The sequence below is a fragment of the Mobula hypostoma genome, chromosome 6, assembly GCF_963921235.1.
Source record: "Mobula hypostoma chromosome 6, sMobHyp1.1, whole genome shotgun sequence".
NCBI classification, from domain to species: domain Eukaryota; kingdom Metazoa; phylum Chordata; class Chondrichthyes; order Myliobatiformes; family Myliobatidae; genus Mobula; species Mobula hypostoma.
The window spans coordinates 125,276,109-125,294,399 of NC_086102.1; the positions used below are offsets into that span (position 1 = coordinate 125,276,109).

General features: G+C 40.1%; 1 protein-coding gene across 4 annotated transcripts in view; it reads right to left on the reverse strand.

Annotated features, from left to right (window-relative positions):
• LOC134348367 (partitioning defective 3 homolog B-like) overlaps positions 1-18,291 on the reverse strand; it is a 1,227,036-nt gene that overhangs the window by 635,552 nt on the left and 573,193 nt on the right. For all 4 annotated transcript variants that reach the window (XM_063051617.1, XM_063051616.1, XM_063051618.1 and 1 more), the window contains 2 exons: positions 15,196-15,335; positions 221-349 (listed from right to left, as the gene is read on the reverse strand). In XM_063051617.1, the coding sequence (XP_062907687.1) occupies positions 221-349; positions 15,196-15,335 (269 nt within the window). The remainder of the gene's footprint in view (positions 1-220; positions 350-15,195; positions 15,336-18,291) is intronic.

An 18,291-nucleotide genomic window follows, 5' to 3' on the forward strand; every position in this document is an offset into this window, starting at 1 on the left:
TGTGCTTCCTGACATCACCGCTAAATGCCTTCATGCTAATATTTACATTATCTCCCCTCTGTTTTGAAGCCCTAGCACTGGATGAAGTAAGTTCAGGATGCACATACCAATCCTTTAATCACTTTAAAATATTTAAACAGCTTTTGAGAGAACAGAGTTCTAGGTTGCAGCTGACCCTTTAGTGAAGCATTCTGTGAAAAAGAAAGTAAATATACTTCACCAGTTCTCGGGGTACGAAGACATCTTCTTGACGTGCAACCACAAGTGAAACAGTCTCTCCGTGTTTTGTACCACGCAGCATTCCAACCAGTTCCTCCTGCGTCTTCCCCATGATATCGATGCCATTCACCTATTGAACAATTAAAATTTCACTTACAACTGCAGAGATAATCACAGGAAAATTGCTCATAAAGAAAGTGAAGCTAATTCAGCTTTGTCATTTGAGCAAGAATAAAATCAATTGAATAGAAATTTGCATTTCTGTTTCATTCTCCATGACTTTGGGCTTCCCAAGGCGCTGTACAACCAATCAAATCTATTATTTATATCCTTAAAATAATTTTAGTTTGGCAAACACAATTTTCCTTTCATAAAACCAAATTGATTCCGCCTAATTATGATTTTCTAAATGTTTTGTTACATTCCATATGATGGGTTCCACCACTTACTGACAGTAGATATCAAGCTAATCTATTTCATCTCTTTATCCTTTCACAAATAGTGACATTCCATTTTTGACTTCCAAACTGCTGGAAATACTTCAGAACACTAATGCATTCTCTATCTCTACAGTCCTAATCTCAACAGTATTAAGTCCAGGAGTTTTGTCTGGCTATCTCCTTATTTTGGGCCATACATGTTCCTCCATAAAGCTTCGCTGAACTTCTGTCATAGTCTGCATTAAACTGCAGGTCACAACTTTCTAATAGACTGAACTTCAACTCTCTTACAAATGGAACACTTTACTTCTAGTGCTGACTTAGTGATGACAGTCATAAACACAGTGAGTCTGCTCTGGATGACATAAGATGATAACATGATGACAAGGACACCGAGGCCAACAATTCGATCCATATTTTTGCCCCTTTCGTCAATACTTTCCTTGTATATCGCATCAGCCTTCCACTGTCACAGTCTCAAACTTCTCCTCACAAAATATCACAACATATTCAAAACAAAACATTTCAAAATTCTTTCCACAATAAGAATGAACAGCCACTGTGTGAATGTCATAAGCTAGCAGGACAATAAGCTGTCAGACGATGCCACCAAACCTATTGAATAAATGGTTGAATGATTCTTCAATTCACCCCAGACTTGTGGCTCTATTATTAAGACTTCAAGTTTTGCCTTTGTGCTTTCAATTCAGTGTCATGAAACTTAAAAGCAGAAGCTGGGTAGAATAGCTCCATCATCTCTACTACATACCACACTTGGTGGGAATTACTAAGATTCAGCACAGGCCTGCAGTGGTGAGAAATGAAAAAAAAGAAGACATGATTTCCTGTCCTCCCCATCAGCATTCACTAAAGACACGATTCAACGTCAACCCAAACTCCACACCTCCTCCTGCACCTAAAGTCCTGTCCCTTAATTTACCAACAATCAACATCCAGGCTTAGAATTACTTTAAAGAAATAATGCCGAGAAAGAAAGAAGTACAATTATAACACAACCTTCATTATTTTAGAAAACTCCAAAACTGTTTCATTGGCAGTAATGTCCTCACTTCAGAGAATCTGTCCAGGGTCCAGCATGCAAGTGCCATTACAAAGAAGGCACAGCTGCACCTTTACTTCTTAGGAATTTGAGAAGATTTAATGTGTCATCTAAAATTTTGAAAGAGATTTTCAAAATTTGGTTGCATCACAGCCCTGAATGGAAAAGCATACAAAAAGTAGTGGATACAACCCAGTCCATCATGGGTAAAGCCACCATTGAGCACATCTGTAAGGAGTGCTGTCACAGGAGAGCAACATCTATCATCAAAGGTCCCCACCATCTAGGCCATGCTCTCTCCTCGCTGCTGCCATTGGGAAGGAGGCACAGGGGCCTCAGGACTCACACCACCAGGTTCAGGAACAGTTATTTCCCCACAACCATCAGGCTCTTGAACCAGAGGGGATAACTTCACTCATCCCAACACTGAACTGGTTCCACAACCCTATGGATTCACTTTCAAGGACTGTACAACTCATGTTTTCAATATTTATTGCTTATTTATTATTATTATTTTGTTGTTTTGTTTTCTTTTTTAATATTTGCACAGCTTGTTGTCTTTTGCATGTTGGTTGTTTGTCTGGCTTTGTTGTGTGTGTGTTTTTTATTGGTTTTCTTTGTATTTACTGTGAACGCCCGTAAGAAAATAAATCACTGGGTAGTATACGGTGACATACATGTACATTGATAATAAATTTACTTTGCACTTTTGTAAATGTCATCACTATAGCAATATGAAAAAACGCAGGACCTGACAACACCAAAATCCAATTTTATCAATACACATAAAAAGCATCCTATCTGGATGCTTAATGGTAACAGCTCTGTTTGATAACACAAGAAACTGCAGAGAGATGCGGACATGGACACAGCTCAGCACATCATGGAAACTAGCCTCCCCTCCATGGAATATCTGCATTTCTCGCTGCTACTGTGACCACACCCATCCAGACATTCTCTCTTCTCCCCTCCCATTGGGCAGAAAACATATAAAAGCCTGAAAGCGCGTACCTACCAACTGACTCAAGGACAATGTGTATCATACTGAATGGGCCTCTCATACAATATAATGGACTTCACTTCACAACCTACCTCATCATAGCATGGTACCTGATTGTCTGCCTGCACTGCACTTTCTCTGTAAGTGTAACACTTTGTTTTGCATTCTGTTACCGCTTTTTCCTTGCACTGCCTTGATGCACTGATGTGATGAAATGTTCTGTACAGGTGGCATGCAAAACAAAACTTTTTTCACTACTTCAGTACATGTGGCAATAAAAAAACAATTTACCCAATAATTGTAAATTCGAGGAAGTCTGCAGGTGCTGGAAATCCAAAGCAACACACACAAGATGCTGGAGGAACTCAGCAGGTCAGGCAGCATCTTTGGAAATGAATAGGGACCAGCTGGTGGTGCAATGACATCGACGCTGGACCCAGGAGCGGAGATTCCCGGGTTCGAAACCAGTCGGGTCCGCTCCCGAGTACGCTTTCCACCCGTGCCGGGTTGAGTGTCGAGATCGCAACTCGACCTCGTAAAACAAAGGGTAAAATACTCGAAAATGTCTGTGTGAGTAGCGCGCCACACAGGCTCTCTCTTGCTACGCGCCTTGTAAAAGCCATGAAAAAGACACCATCACAGACGCACACGCACACACGCACATGCACAGACTCGCACGCACGCAGGCACACGCCAAAAAAAATGAATAGATATTCCATGTTTTGGGCCGAAACCCTTCTTTAGGTCCTCAATAGACTATCTATTGGCTTTATTGACCTTGGTTAGAGTTTAAATGATAAAGGTAAAAGGGTAGAGTTCTCATGTTCTTCAATACAGACTGGAAGATCTCTTAAAAACTGGAGCTTGGCTTTGCATCACATCCAAAAAAGAATCCCAAATACATACCACCACCTCACTGGAATGCCATCCTCTACTCTATGCTCTTCCACAGAGATAACCCTTAACACATAACCTTCTGTCTCAAAGGAAAGTGTTTTTCACTGTGCAACCTCAACATAAGTGCACCCCTGAAATTCTCTTCATTGTTCCATAAAAATCTACAATGCACGGCACTGAATTATCTCCGCTATCAGACAACTTGTCTAACTCATCATCCTTTGTATGAGGTAGTGCTGTCTGACATCAATATTAAACGTCTTGCATTCACTGGTCCTGTTTGCTCATCTCTTGTAGAGCTCAGTACTACTTTTTTTTTTGCTGCCAGAAAGTCCTCAGATTGGTGAAAGATGTCCTTTGGTCTGCCCAAAACTTGGAGGTTTTCCAGCACAGTGAGTCATCTGTGAGGGAATGCTGCCTATGGCCACATCCCAGGGTGCAGAAGTACGTGTTGAGTGACACACTGAAGCTTGCTGCAGCCAATGCAAGGGCTCTGTGGGGAAGGATCACATTCTAGGCTCCTTCCGCTACCACACATGGAGTAGCTTAGGCGGGTGGTAAGCCCCTTAAACATTGAAAGGGATATCGCCCTGGGGGCCACATAAGTGGCAATGATAAGTTAACACAACTGAATGTAATTACCATAAATGTAAAAGTTTTGCACTGTTTCTTTAGGGTTTTTTAATAATGAAGTTTATATTTGAAATATAAATTTCACCTGCACTCCAAATGGAGCTCTGCCTTCTCAGCTAAATGAAGCTCTGTGGCTGTAGCCCCAGTAATTATTCCATCAATCTTTCAAGTATAGCCAAAGAGCATTTCTTTTATAGCTCAATGGTCACTACTTACAATAACCAAATTCAAATTTTAACTTTTTAATAGAGATATTTAGATTTGCATACCTTAACTTTCATAAGTTCTGATCCTTTGTCTACAATGTGCTATATTATAAGATTGTTGATTATTTAGCCAACAAACTGAGGTAGAGGCAGAAAAAAAAGGGCAGGATATTGTGGAAGGCTCAAATACTTTACCAAACGCCACGACAGGAGCAGCACCTAAATAATTATGTGTAATGCACGAAGATTCAAAATCAACGAACAGGGACGGGGAGAAAAAAAACCTAACGATGGTAATTGCAAACTTGCAAGTACTAAAGCAAAACTTTTTTTTGCTGTTTAATCCTGCTCTATAAAATTTGGATTATGCCAGGAATGCTGGTCGCACTTCTGTGAATTTGGAATAATGAGCTACCTTTGGTTCTAAGTGGTCACATGAACAAGCAATTATTTTGTTAACAGCAGAACTGACATCAACTTGATCTTCCCACTCAATAATGTTGTCCTTAGCTTTGACATTACAATTATGCATGTTACAAATCTCAAATTCATAAATATCAAATGCACATTAAGTGAACTTTATCACTGAAATAAACAATATACATCCATCCCCTCTTGTCCTAAACACACTGACTTTGCTGGGCAATGGTTTCACAAACTGTAGGGGCCAGTGAACTTTATCACTGAAATAAACAACATACAGCCATTCCCTCCTGCCCTAAACACACTGACCTTGCTTGGCAATGGTTTCACAAACTGTAGGGGCCACAAGCAAATACTTCCAACACACGGGTAATCTTCTCACACCAGCCAGAAGGCATGGATGAATTTTTCAGCACACCTGCACTATTATGTTTATAATGAGGATGCATTGAATTCAAGCCACAAGCCACAAAATTTAGGGTAATTAATAGTCATGCAGTACAGAGTGGGTGTTGCATTGCTCAAAGTGCTGTTTCTCAGATGAACTGTCAGCCAAAGCCCCGATAAGTATTTTTTGGACCTACAGTAAATGTACACAATTTAGCTACTAAGCTTTGTTCACTCTAAAAAGTAGTTCATGGGTCTGTCATAACTGAGGCATGTTGAAGTTTTGAAAGATAGAGTATGTATTTAATTTCAACAATACTGCTCGGCACTTCCAATAGAGGCTTCTGAGACAGCAGTTGGGAATTAGCATCTTATGCAAATACAGCATCTTTCAACACATTCTGTATTACAACATTTTTAATATCAAAATAAATCATATTCATTAAGACAAAAATAAGAATAACATTAAATCACTTTCATTCTTCCATTCATAGTCAATACTTTCCATATTGTTCTATTACATTCCTTAAGACCAATAACACTGTTGCCACTCACTGAGCTCCCCTACTACAATAATCGAGGAGCTTCCTCGCCCAACCCAGTCTCTCCGTCTCCAGTAACAGAAGGACCATAAGAAGCATATACTGTGGTCCTTCCCCACTGAGCCCCTGCTGTAGCTGAATGAAGCTTCAGTACGTACTCCTGCAGCCTGCAATGTGCCAGTTAGCAGCATTCCTGCACCGGCATAACTCAATGCAGACCAGGAATTAAATTTTGCCCTTCCAATTCCACGTTGCTCAGCATTTTACCAAATGATAATGAAGACTCTTTTAGAAACAGGAGGAAATTTTCTTTTGGAATCCTTCTCCCTCTGGCTATCCACCCCATAGGATGATGATGGTTCCTTTCAGTCAGTTAGTGGGGTGGTACCCCACTCCTCAGAAAGGAACAGCGTGTGTGTGAGTGGATTTTAGGTGAGTAGGGGGTTGCACAGGTCCAGACCCACCCTCTCGGCATCCCCTTCCAGATCCAGTGGCATGGTGGGGTCCGAGACAGCTGGGGGAAGTTCTGTTGCAATGACTGGGCAGACTGAGCTTCGATGCAAGGGATGCCCTTTCCACGCTTCACGGCACGTGTTTGCTAGATGGCCATTGGCCCTACGAGAGGGTTCATCCGCCCTTTGACAGGTCTTGTTTTTCGTCCTGCAGGGTGTTTAGCCACCCTCCTCACCAGGCAAGCCTGCTGGGGGAGCCGGTTTAGTCACCGACCACCTGACCATGCGACAGGTAGTCCTGGGTTACATGGTACCAGTAGCACTCAGACGAGTAACCTGACCAGGAATCCTTCTGGGATACTTATGAATGCAACTCAGCAGTGAGATTTAAGATGGCGCCAGTGAACAATGATTTCTCAGGCGACATCTACCAGATAGCCAACCTCTTCAATTACTTCACCTTTTCTACGCCTTCTGCCAGTTCGTTTTTGTCTTGTTTGTGCTATAGAAAATGATGGAGCCTGTGACGTGCAGTTTGCAACTCGATCGAATGAACTTGCGCTCTGCTGTTTCCCGAGAACTGCCACATGGAGAAGATCAGAGACAGCAACCCGAAAAGGACCAAGAACATGAACTGAATCATGGAAAAGACCAGAGACAGGGCACGGGGTCACGAACGACTCCATCTCAAAGTGGCAAGGAAGATTGAAGCATCAAGGTGAATGCGGAGGGGGTCAGCAATCACTCCCAGTGGAAGCCACCAGGGTGATGACGGTCATCAGCAAGGTTGGAGGCATTCAGACCCAGCGTAGTGGTCATTCTTCATGGAAGGAGTGATTTTGTACATCTGCTCACCTTGTATGCTGGTGGAAAGATGTTTTCGATATTCTGAGATTTATGTGATTATTCGACTGTACTTTATATTGGTCTCCTTCAGTTTTATGGTGTATCCTTTCTTGTGGCTGGCTGGTGGGTGGGTGATCTGTTAGGTTTTTGTGTGAGGGGTTTTGGGGGGTTTTTATGCTATTGTTGCTGTTTTTTTCTGTGAGTGAGGGGGTTGGGGATTGCTATTGTCGCTATCTTTTTCTGCTGGGGAGGGGATGGGGTATTTTGGGGTTCACAAATTTTGTTTCTTAAATGTGCTGGTGAGGGGGAGTTGATGTCTTTTCTTTCAACAACTCCTACGGTCTTTCTGCATTTCATGGCTATCTGGAGAAGACAAATATCAGAGTTGTATTATACGTGCATACTTTGACAATAAGATGAACCTTTTAGAATCCTACAGTCCATTTTAATGGCTTCTCTGAATGCCTCAAAGAAAATGGAAACATTTTGAAGATGATATGTAGATATAAAATATCCATTCTTGGAGCTCAATGTCCAAAACCCAAAAAGAAAACATTTTAAGGTTTATTTCTATAAATACAGTAAGTAAGCAATGAATATGTACGACCTGGTAAGATGGCAGTGTGTTCAGATACAGCAGATTCCGCAGGCCAACCAAAGGTGTTATTTTTTAAATGTGTTTTTTTATATAATCGCAAGACCCTGCTGGACATTAAGAACCTAAAGTACTGCAGGTCTACCCCACCAGAAAGTTGCTCATTGGTGGAGAAACTGAAGGAGCTGGACTTGGTGCAGATCATGCTGTTGCCTACACTGGAGAGCGTGAGTCAGTGCGCGGGGGAGTGCAATCTAAGCAAGCGACAGTTGCTTTTCTTGTGATCGCAAGACCCTGTTGGACATGGGTAATGCGGAATGCTGCAAGTCTGATTCACAGATTTGTTGGAAACCAGCAGGGGAACTGCATGGCCTCGGTTGTGGTGAGAACTAGGCCTCAAGCCGCAGTGTTACCTGTTAGCAGCCATCAGGGGAAGATATTGGAGTCAATGTGCTCCACTAGAGTGCCAGAGGAATCGGCTGGAATCAGTGCTGTGCCTCTGAGTTCGCTCGGCAGAAAACAAGATGTATGGAGGCTGACTGCAGACTGTTGCAACATTCATGGATTCAGGGACCTGGGCTATATATATTTTTTGTATTCCACTGCTGTCTTATATGTGCTATATATGCTTTGTGCCGTGTATGACTATTAGAACTGCGCTTTGCACCTTGGTCCCAGAGTAATATTGTTTCATTTGGCTCTATTCATGTGTGGTTGAATGACAATTAATCTTCAACGAATGACAATTAATCTTCAACATGAATTTGAAGGTTCAAATAAAGAATTAAAATTTCTTCCATCAGATTTTTGCAAAACTGAAGCTAAATTATATGTCAGTCTCAAGTGGGAACTTACATAAGTACAACTTTCAGGAAATGTAACCACGTGTCCGAATGCATATTTGGTGTGTAATGAGTGGAAATCAGCGTAGCAATTTACGAAGGAGGAATGATCTGAGCAAGTGCCATTTTCCTTACATTCCATTTTTTTTATTGACAGTCAGAAATTTAAAGATTTGAAACCATCACTTAAATATGCTGTGTTTGTTTTATATGCTTAGGAAAATTCAATTGTCAAAACTTTTCTCTTTCTAATGTTATAAATTCTAAGGACAGAAAACAGCTTTCAAAATTATTTTTAGGAAGTCTCAATATGAAAATAAGCAACCATCAGGAATAATAACTGAGTATTGATTTATAGAAATGGAGACTGCTAAAAATGCTGGAAACTTACATTCTGGTTTCTTTTTGCACTGGGTACAGAATACATTAATGGACTAAATATGAATTTGGATTAAACAATGGAGAATAGCCATCTTCAGCAATGTTTCAGTATAAAACTATGATGCACAGATTTCCTTAGGAAATGACAACCACCTTTGTTTGCATTGTTATCCAACTTTTTAGTAAGTTCTGGATCAATGAAGCATGGTGTGGAGCTAGGGCATGGTTGTATTTATTCATGACAAACAAAGAGGCTTTCAATGCTGAAATTTTCATAACTAGAGAGACTGACTGTATCTGGTTGGAATTATATTCTGTGCATTCCAAAAATCCAGTTGTACTAGCTTTAGACAAATGCTCAAGGTCAAAAGGCAAGGATACCATCTTGAAGGTTTTGGTTTCTCAGCAACCAAGGTCTGGAGTTTAGGGGCTGGGGAGTGAGACTGTGTAAAGGAGAGAAAAAAGTGTCATGTGTGCACTGGAGAGGGGAAATCACAGTAACCTGGTGGGAATGGGTAAAAGATGAATCTTAATGTGAATCAAGATAAAAATCATCTTCCTTCCAGTATATATCCTCTTCTGTATGCCATTGGTTTATCAAGCACTAGCTGTGTTACCATGTGGGATAAGGCTTTTAGGCAGATTGCAAATGGCAAACTATCAATACACCTCTTTGTACTGCCAATGAACGAGGTAGTATTTCAACTGAGTTTTGTGCACTTTCCTTTATTTGGCACAATTCCTGTTTGATAATTGAAGTATACCTGCAAGGGTTGCCTCTAGCACTATTCTACACACCCTCAGGGACTGATTACCTCAAGTCTTCCAGACAAATGATTGGCATAATGAGCAGTACACATCCCTTAAACCCCAAACCATGTGTGTATTTCACATAGTTCACTTCTGACAGGAGAACTATCTTGTAGAAATAAAATTACAGTGTAAGGTCTTCTCTTGATCAGGCTGCACATTGAGACACATTAAACTTCTGAAGCACAAGGTCTCCTCCTCTGAGTGACAACTGAAAGTTTAGTTTGCCTGAACTACATACTGTGTTTAAGGCAGCCAGATATGGCCCCCTGGTTCTTCCCTGCAATGCTCAGACGAAACGTGACTGCTCTAAAACAGGAGACATTAGATGACGAAGTGGCTGATCAAATAGCAGTCAGGCTCATCCGTGCATTCAACTTATCAGCCAGTGCTTCCTTTCATCCTGTTACACAAAAAAATAATGTACCATCCCGAAAAAAAAGAGCACGCACATCACTCATGTACCTGACAGCAAAGTGAGATCTTTTTAAAAAGAATTAGCTCTTTTTAAACACAAAATACTCTGCAGATGCTGGAGTCAAAGCAGCACTCACAACATGCTGGAGGAACTCAGCAGGTCAGGCAGCATCCGTGGAAATGATCAGTCAACGTTTCGGGCCGGAACCATTCGTCAGGACTGATTGCTTCCACGGTTCCTCCAGCATGTTGTGAGTGTTCTTAGCTCTTTTCAAGTTTCTTCACATGTGGCTTAGCTACCAAGACCTGCGGAACCATTTCTATTGGCAGGTGAAGGGGCAAAGGTGGGTTACTGGCACCTTTAAAACAGCTGCTTCAGGCAGATGGGCCTTGTTAGCTGTGATTGGCAGATCATCCAGGAGAAGGAAAACTCTCAAATCTCTGCTGTTTTGCAGCGATACCCACTAATGGGGAACATTTTTGGGAGTAAATCCTGAGGAAAAATCCAGATCTGGAGTCCTTAAGACAGTCGTACGCTGACTGGCAACTCCTGCGATGCCGCTGGTGCCAAACTGTATCAGTCTCTGTTGTTCCTTTGGATTCATCAGTTGTGTGGAGAAGGGGAACCTGCTGCATGGACAACAGCTTGCTCTCCATGTCACATTGTCCTGGCTTGTGTATCACACAGACAGCTAGGACATCACATCCGTGGCCAACCCCAACCAACAAAGAGCCTCCTTTTAAGTAGTCTGAAGTAGCAACAGGGATAATGATACAGACAGCATCAGTAAGAATTTGGATCAGACAGTTATACTGGATAAATTAACTTCACATCCTGGATCCAAATCAGGAACTTGGAGTTAATATGACACTAAAAATTATCAGATCTTCTGTTAAAAGAAAACAATTTCAAATAAACAATTCGAATATGTCTTTTTATTACAACAGATAATGGAGTAATTTTCAATTAAATAATGGGTAATTTTTTTTGGCTAAGAAGAGGGATTCAGAGAAGCTGGTGACATGGAAAGAACCGAAAAATGGTATTGGAGAAGCAGCAACTATGGCATGAGGAAACCAAAACAACTCGACAGTTATAATTACATACTGAACCACAATAGGTTAATAGCGATATCTGTTAAGGCTGTATAATTGTCCTTCTCACAATTATACTTAACTCCTTCATATTGAGGACCTCGAAGCATTTCAGTTGTCAGGGATAATCTATTATAAGGAGGATAAGAGGTGGAGATCTTAGCTGACAGGTAGGAGGAAGAGGCAATTATGTTATTTCAAAGGCTTGGGGCAGTGGTGGTTATCCCAAATCCTTAGATGACATAAAATGAGACACAGCTGATTAAATGCAGGCACCACTGCTGCTTCAAAATGTGCCTCTCATGTGCTTCATCCTTGCCATCGATGAAAAGCCTGCATCAGAGTCAAACTTTGAATTCCTTTTTGTCAGTCTCCATAAATTCTAACATGCTCCATGTAGATGTGTAAACCAAAAATAGATTTCTCCTCAATAATGAACTTTCAAGTCCTCCTAAGCAGTCGACTTGGGAAAAAAAGTAGAGGATGCTGGAATGCAACAATTTAGTTTTCACACAGAGGGTTGTGGTTCTGTGGAATGCTCTGCCTCAGAAGACAGTAGAGGCCAATTCTCTGGATTCTTTCAAGAAAGAGTTAGATAGAGCTCTTAAAGATAGCGCAGTGAAGGGATATGGGGAGAAGGCAGGAAAAGGGTACTGATTGTGGATGATCAGCCATGATCACAGTGAATGGTGCTGGCTCGAAGGGCTGAATGGCCTACTCCTGCAGCTATTTTCAATTGTCTAATTTAAAATACTCAGACTCCACTTCAATTCCTTCCCAACCTAAATCGCCAACCTTCCAAAACCTTATATGATCGTCTAAATGCTCAGGTAATTTGGTCTCCATACTTTCGAACATCCATTCTGATCACAAGGCCAATCAGCATATCAGTCCTGCTTACTACAAACTAAATTGTCCAAGTACTGCCCATTAGCTCAAGACAAAGGGGGGGGGGGGTCAGTTATTTAAAACAGTGGAATATAGAGATTTCTTCGCACAGAAAGTCTGGAATTCTCTGGCCCAGACAGCTTTGTAGTCAAGGTCATTACAAGTATTTAAAGTGGAAGTTTGGGCACAGAAAAGGAGCTAAGGCTTGGGAGGGATCATCCAGGGTCATCCAAAGGTGAGGCAGGCTTCGCAGGACTGGGGGGCCTACTACTATTCCTATTTCCTTTTGTGTACTTACTTGCCACCACCTTCTCATCTTTTAAAACTTGTCAAAACTCATCCCTTCTTGTAAATGTCCAATCGCCTCTTCTACCTGATTATTTTCAGCATCTAATTTTGCCCCCTGTAAATTGTACTGCATCTTTTTAGTTTATATTAAAAGCATGTGTAAATGTACATTAGTGTTCTAAGAAATAAACGGGCACTGATTCATTTAGCTTCATTTCTGGTTAAATACTATCTTCTTGAGTTTCTGTTTGAAGATTCAAAAAGTCTGGTTTACCAGAGATTTTAAATGATTTATCTGAAACCTTTAGCACTGCCGTCCAAGGTATCAACTTCCCTAGGATACTGTTGAGGAATTTGGTTCTGATTATTAAACAGCTGTGCTGCAGTAACTGTTAAGACTACTTGATTGATAATTGAGTCAACAAAAAAACTTAAAAATTTATTCTCCTTCAGATAAAAAAAAACAGTAATTGGATAAGATGCTGTTCAAGGAGCTGAATGTGGAAAGCGGAAGTATCGAACTCATTTTGGCTTTGTACCTTTTTGCCTACCTGCACTGTACTTCATCTGTGACTGTAACATTTTACTCAGCTTTTGTTTATTGTTTCCCTTTCTACCACCTCAACACACTGATATGTTGAAATGATCTATATGGATGGCAGGCAAAACAAAGTTTTCCATTGTACCTTGGTACACATGACAACAGTAAACCAATTTACTAGTGATTCATTACATACTTCAGAATTCAGAACTTAGCCAAGCACTGGCTGTTATTCAAGAATAAACCCAGCTTGTAAACAGTAACTTCTACAATATGACAGATATCATTGTACCTTGAATTGGCAGTGTTTTTCCACCAGAAATGCATTTAATTTAAGTACATCCTTACACATAAATTAATCACTGAACATCCTTTACTTAAAAGTCTGATACTTAAGATCAACCTGTAGGCTCGGTTTGTTGTGCAATGGATTTGGAACCAAAAGACGTGAGGGCTTACTCCCTGCAGTTTCAGCAAAAAGCTTTCATTTTTCCAAGACGGAAAATCTGAGGCAGCATGTTTTAGCATGCGTAAGTAATCATCTTCAGATGGTGCCAAGCTGTTAGGATGGAAATGGGAACCAGCAGTACACCACTGGCCTTACTTCCTAACAAAGAATGAACTCCAAAATGAATGCTTTCCTCTTCCTGCAATATGCAACATTCAGACCCTTTCCGCACAAGCATATGCATTTCCTAATGAAGTCTGAACTCACTGAGGTGAAGTCAGGAAAGACACTGTTTTCTCCTTTCATATCACTCACTCTAGCAGCACCACTACTTCCAAGCAAGATAGTTCCATTTCACTACAACCTACCTTCGGCAGCCAAGCCTTCGGATGCACATGTCCTTAGCTCTTAATTTGTCTCATTAAACCACTGTTTCTCCTGCATTCTCCTTAAATGTAGACTTAAAAACCATATTTTCGACCAAGTGTTTGGTCATTTGTCACACTATGACACGGTTGAATTTTATTTGGGAAAAATTGTTCATTTGGAGCACACATACATTAAATTAAAAGCTTTCTACATAAAGAAATATTATTGAAAGTGGGTAGCATATGAAATATGATCAAAAGGGTTGAAATAGTTAGGGTCTGAAAGTGGATATCAGTGAACGAAGAGACACCTCTGAAGGAGAAACTAGAGTTACAATCTCAATGGAGGAATGGTTCATTTCCAATCTTATCTTCAACAATTTTGTAATTAATTAATAATAAACAGTATTTAAAGAAATGCAATTGTAATGAAACTTTGGTATATAATATTTCTTCTTGCTTTAGCCCAGGTGTCATTCCAGAAGGTGTATTCTTCCCACATCCTAAAAATGTGCTGCTTGGAAGTTGCCCCTAGTGTGTAGGTGAGCAGTAGAATCTGAGAAAGTTGATGAAAATGTCGTGAAAATATAAAAAGGATTAGTATAAGATTGATGGTTCATGGGACACCCAGACCTGGAGAGCAAATGGGGCCTGTTTTGTTGTGTATCTCTCCTCAACTCTAAGGCAACAACCCAGTATTGATTGTGAGCAGATGTATGACCACACCTCAAGGGAAGTAAACCAACCCCAAATATCGGACTCGGGGATCAAGGGAAGCACTGAACCTTGGCATGGCCAAAGCTAAGGCTCTGTGAGGAAGGACCACAGCTTAGGGTTTTTTTTGATACCACACATGGAGGGACTGAGTCGTTTGGAAAGCCTCTCAAACATTGGAAGGGTGGATCATCCCAGGGAGCCACATAAGTGCTTATGGTGCTGTGTTTTTCCTTTTAAAAAGTTTGTAATACCGAATGCATTGACCATGAATGTCAAAGTTTAGTGTTGTTTCTTGCTATATATATATTTATTATGAATATAGTCTATTTTTGTAACAAAAAGAACAGTTAAAGAGGTAGTAGATTAGGACTCTGAAGAGGGAAAAAAATGCACAGTGAACAGCTTCCTAAGGAAATAAAGGGTTAAAAAGAAATGTAATAAAATTTAAATAATCTACACAAAACTCAAAAGAACTAGCAGTATCTGTGTGTGATAATCCAGCACAACAATGGCAGAAAAATTAATATTAGTAAAGTGCAGCATAAAATGACAGGCATCTTTTGTCAGAAGATTCTGGGTCATCATGAATTCAGCATTAAGAGAGGACTAATCAATATATCTCTGCAGCTCGCTAGCAAAACACAAATTTTGTGTCACCTGGACCTTGCTTTCATTATGAAGACACAGAAAGATTCCTTACCTCTAAAATCCTGTCTCCAGACTGCAGTCTACCATCTTTAACGGCTGCTCCTCTTGGAAGAATATTTTTGACCAAAATGGGACCAGGTCCATGTACACTTGACTCTCTTGTGACCACTGTAAAGCCAAGTCCTTCTGACCCTGCAGGTGGTAAGAAAAGGATAAGTCACTGGATTTAACTATTTATTGTAAAGGAAAAGCTCTTCTGCGAACACTCAAAAATGTTGTGAGGAAAACACTTGAAGTGCCTAATGTAAAAAATCCAGATAAAAGTAAAACACCACATGGTATGCTATACAGCAACATTAATAGTCTTCATAATTCTGCAGTATTCAGAAATCCTGACGATTCTGCAAGTGATCCTTCAGGTGATGATTCACATGCTCCCTTTAAAACTCACTAGGTCCTCATTTTTCATGCTTTCTTTAAGCTCATCAGTACCCCGCTTCCTGCAATCCCATTGCATGAACTGTGGAGCCCATTTCCCATGCACTCATTAAACTCACCAAGACCCCACTTTCCGTGTTTCCTTTAAGTTCACTGGGATCCCTTTCCTCCCTCTCCTTTTAAACTCACCACCAACCTGTTTCCAACTCTCCCTTGAAATTCACTGGAAAGTTTAGTGTACGAGGGCGTAATATTTTAAAAAAGTGAATCAGAAGTATTAGTTTACTAATGGGGAAATAATATCCAATAATCATGAAAACCTGCAGGCCTGGCACCAAAATCCTGAAAGATGAGATGAATAGAATTTTACTATACCACTTTTTTCTCCTTTAAAATACTTAACACATATCTTTTTGTTCTGCACATCATATTCTGAGTTGTGTTTTCAGAACTGGCAACTCAATATCCCAGGTCATTCAAGAGTAGGTAAAAAGAGAAAGGAGATGGGATAGATTTGTTCATAAAAGGAGAAATCAGCAAGTTGTTCAGTCATGATATCGGCAAGGATATAGAATCAGTTTGACTAGAAATAATAACTAGCAGGGAAAGTGTGACAGTTCGATAGGACAAAGCATAAATGGGAAAATATCTAAGGCATGAAAAAAAGGGAATGGTAATTATCATGGGTAAGTTTAATCTGCATGTTGATTGGACTAATCAAACTGGCAAAATCACCATGAAAGAGGAGCTTGTAGAGTACTTTGAGGATTGATTCTTAAAGCATTATGTTGCAGAACCTACCCAATAACAGGCTGTTTTACATTTGGTCATGTGATAAGGTGAATTAATAAAAGATGTTGCAGTTAAACATCCCAACAGAAGCAGTAATTACAACATGGTAGAATTCCAGATACCATTTAACTGTAAACACTTGGGGTCCCAAAACCAATGTCCTCAATTTAAATAAGGCCTTTAAAAAGATATGAATGTATGGCTGTCTTGAGCTGAGTGGGTAAATAAACTAAGGAATAGGGCAGTACATGAGTAGTAGCTGATATTTAAACAACTAATTTATAATGCTCAGTGGAAATTTGTCCCATTTAGAAAGAGGAATCGCAAGAGAAAGATGAACCACCCATGATTAACAAAGGAGGTTAAGGGGAATGCTAAATGAAAGATTAGAGTGTATAAAGTGGCAAGGACTACCGGTAAAATAGAGGACTGGGAATCTTACAAGAACCAACAGCAAGAGTCTAAAAAGTTAATAAGGAAGGAGAAAACTGATTTTGAGAGAGAGAACTGGCAAGTAATATAGAAACAAATGGCCAGGGTTTTTATGAGAGAGAACTGGCAAGTAATATAGAAACAAATGGCAAGGATTTTTATAGATAGCTGAAAAGGAAGAGGGTAGCTAGGGAAGTGTGGTACCCTTGGAAAAGTAACAGTTGGGTATTAATAATGAGAAACAAGGATATGACAGATAAGTTAAATCAATGCTTCACATCAGACTTCAGAATGGAGGACACTGTACACATCCCAAATATTTCTAACAGGCTGGTTTCAAACACAATGGACTTGTAAAAAAGATACTGCAAGTAACAAGTCACCAGATGCAGATGCCTACACTTGGGGTTTTAAACAAAATCACTAAAGAGATCTAAGAGTCATTGAATGAGGTTTCTCAAAATTTACTGAGTTCCAGGAAGTTACCAATGGCCTGGAAAACAGCAAATATAACTCCATTGTTCAAGAAGGCAGGAAAACTAAAAGTGGATAACTATAAACTGTTCATTTAACATCTGCTATTGGCAAGATCCTGCAGTCTATCAACAAAAAAAGGAAAGCTAGTCAATTAGAGAAGATTAATGCAATGGAACCTAGTCAACATGGTTTTATAGAAGATAAGTCATGTTTAAAACAAGTTTGCTAAAGCTCTTTGAGGATGTAACATTCAAAATTCTTAGATATGGACACTCTAAGCTGTAGCTCCTTTCGGTTTTCATAAGGTATTTGACAAAGTGCCACATAAAAGGCTGACACAAAAGATAAGAACTCATGTTGTTTGGAATATTGCATTCATGTGGTTTGAAGGTTGGTTAGCCTATAAAACAGAGAGTAAGAATAAACAGGCTGGTAGAATGCAACTAGTGGAAGGTCCCTATATATAAATGGCCCTCAATTACTTATTGGTTTATATTAATAACCTAGAGGAGAGGGTGGCTATGTTGTCAATGACACACAAATAGGCGGGAGAACATGTTGGAATGAGGACAGCAGAACTCTACAACTGGATATGGAAAGGATGAGCAAGTGGGCAAACACTTGGGCACATGCAACTCAATGTGGGAAAGTGACAAGGTTACACACTTGGATCCTCAGGCTATTATCTAAATGAAGAAAGGCTGCAGATGGGTGAAGTGAAGCAGGATCTTGGCATACTTGCGCACAAATCACAGAAAAAAATTCTAACCACACCCATATTCTGAGAAAGGCTGCAGCTTCCTCAATTGTTTAAAAACCTTCAATGTACACGGTATTCCAAATATTTTTCCGGAGAAACAGCAGTTCCTGATGTACCTTGTTATCTCTAAGGAAGTGTATAAGTGTATATATAAGAGATAAATCCCAAACTTCTGGAAAGCTGTTTGTGATATTGTTCCTGGAGTCCAGGAGTTAAGTGCTAACATTCTCAGTTCCTGAGCACTTATGT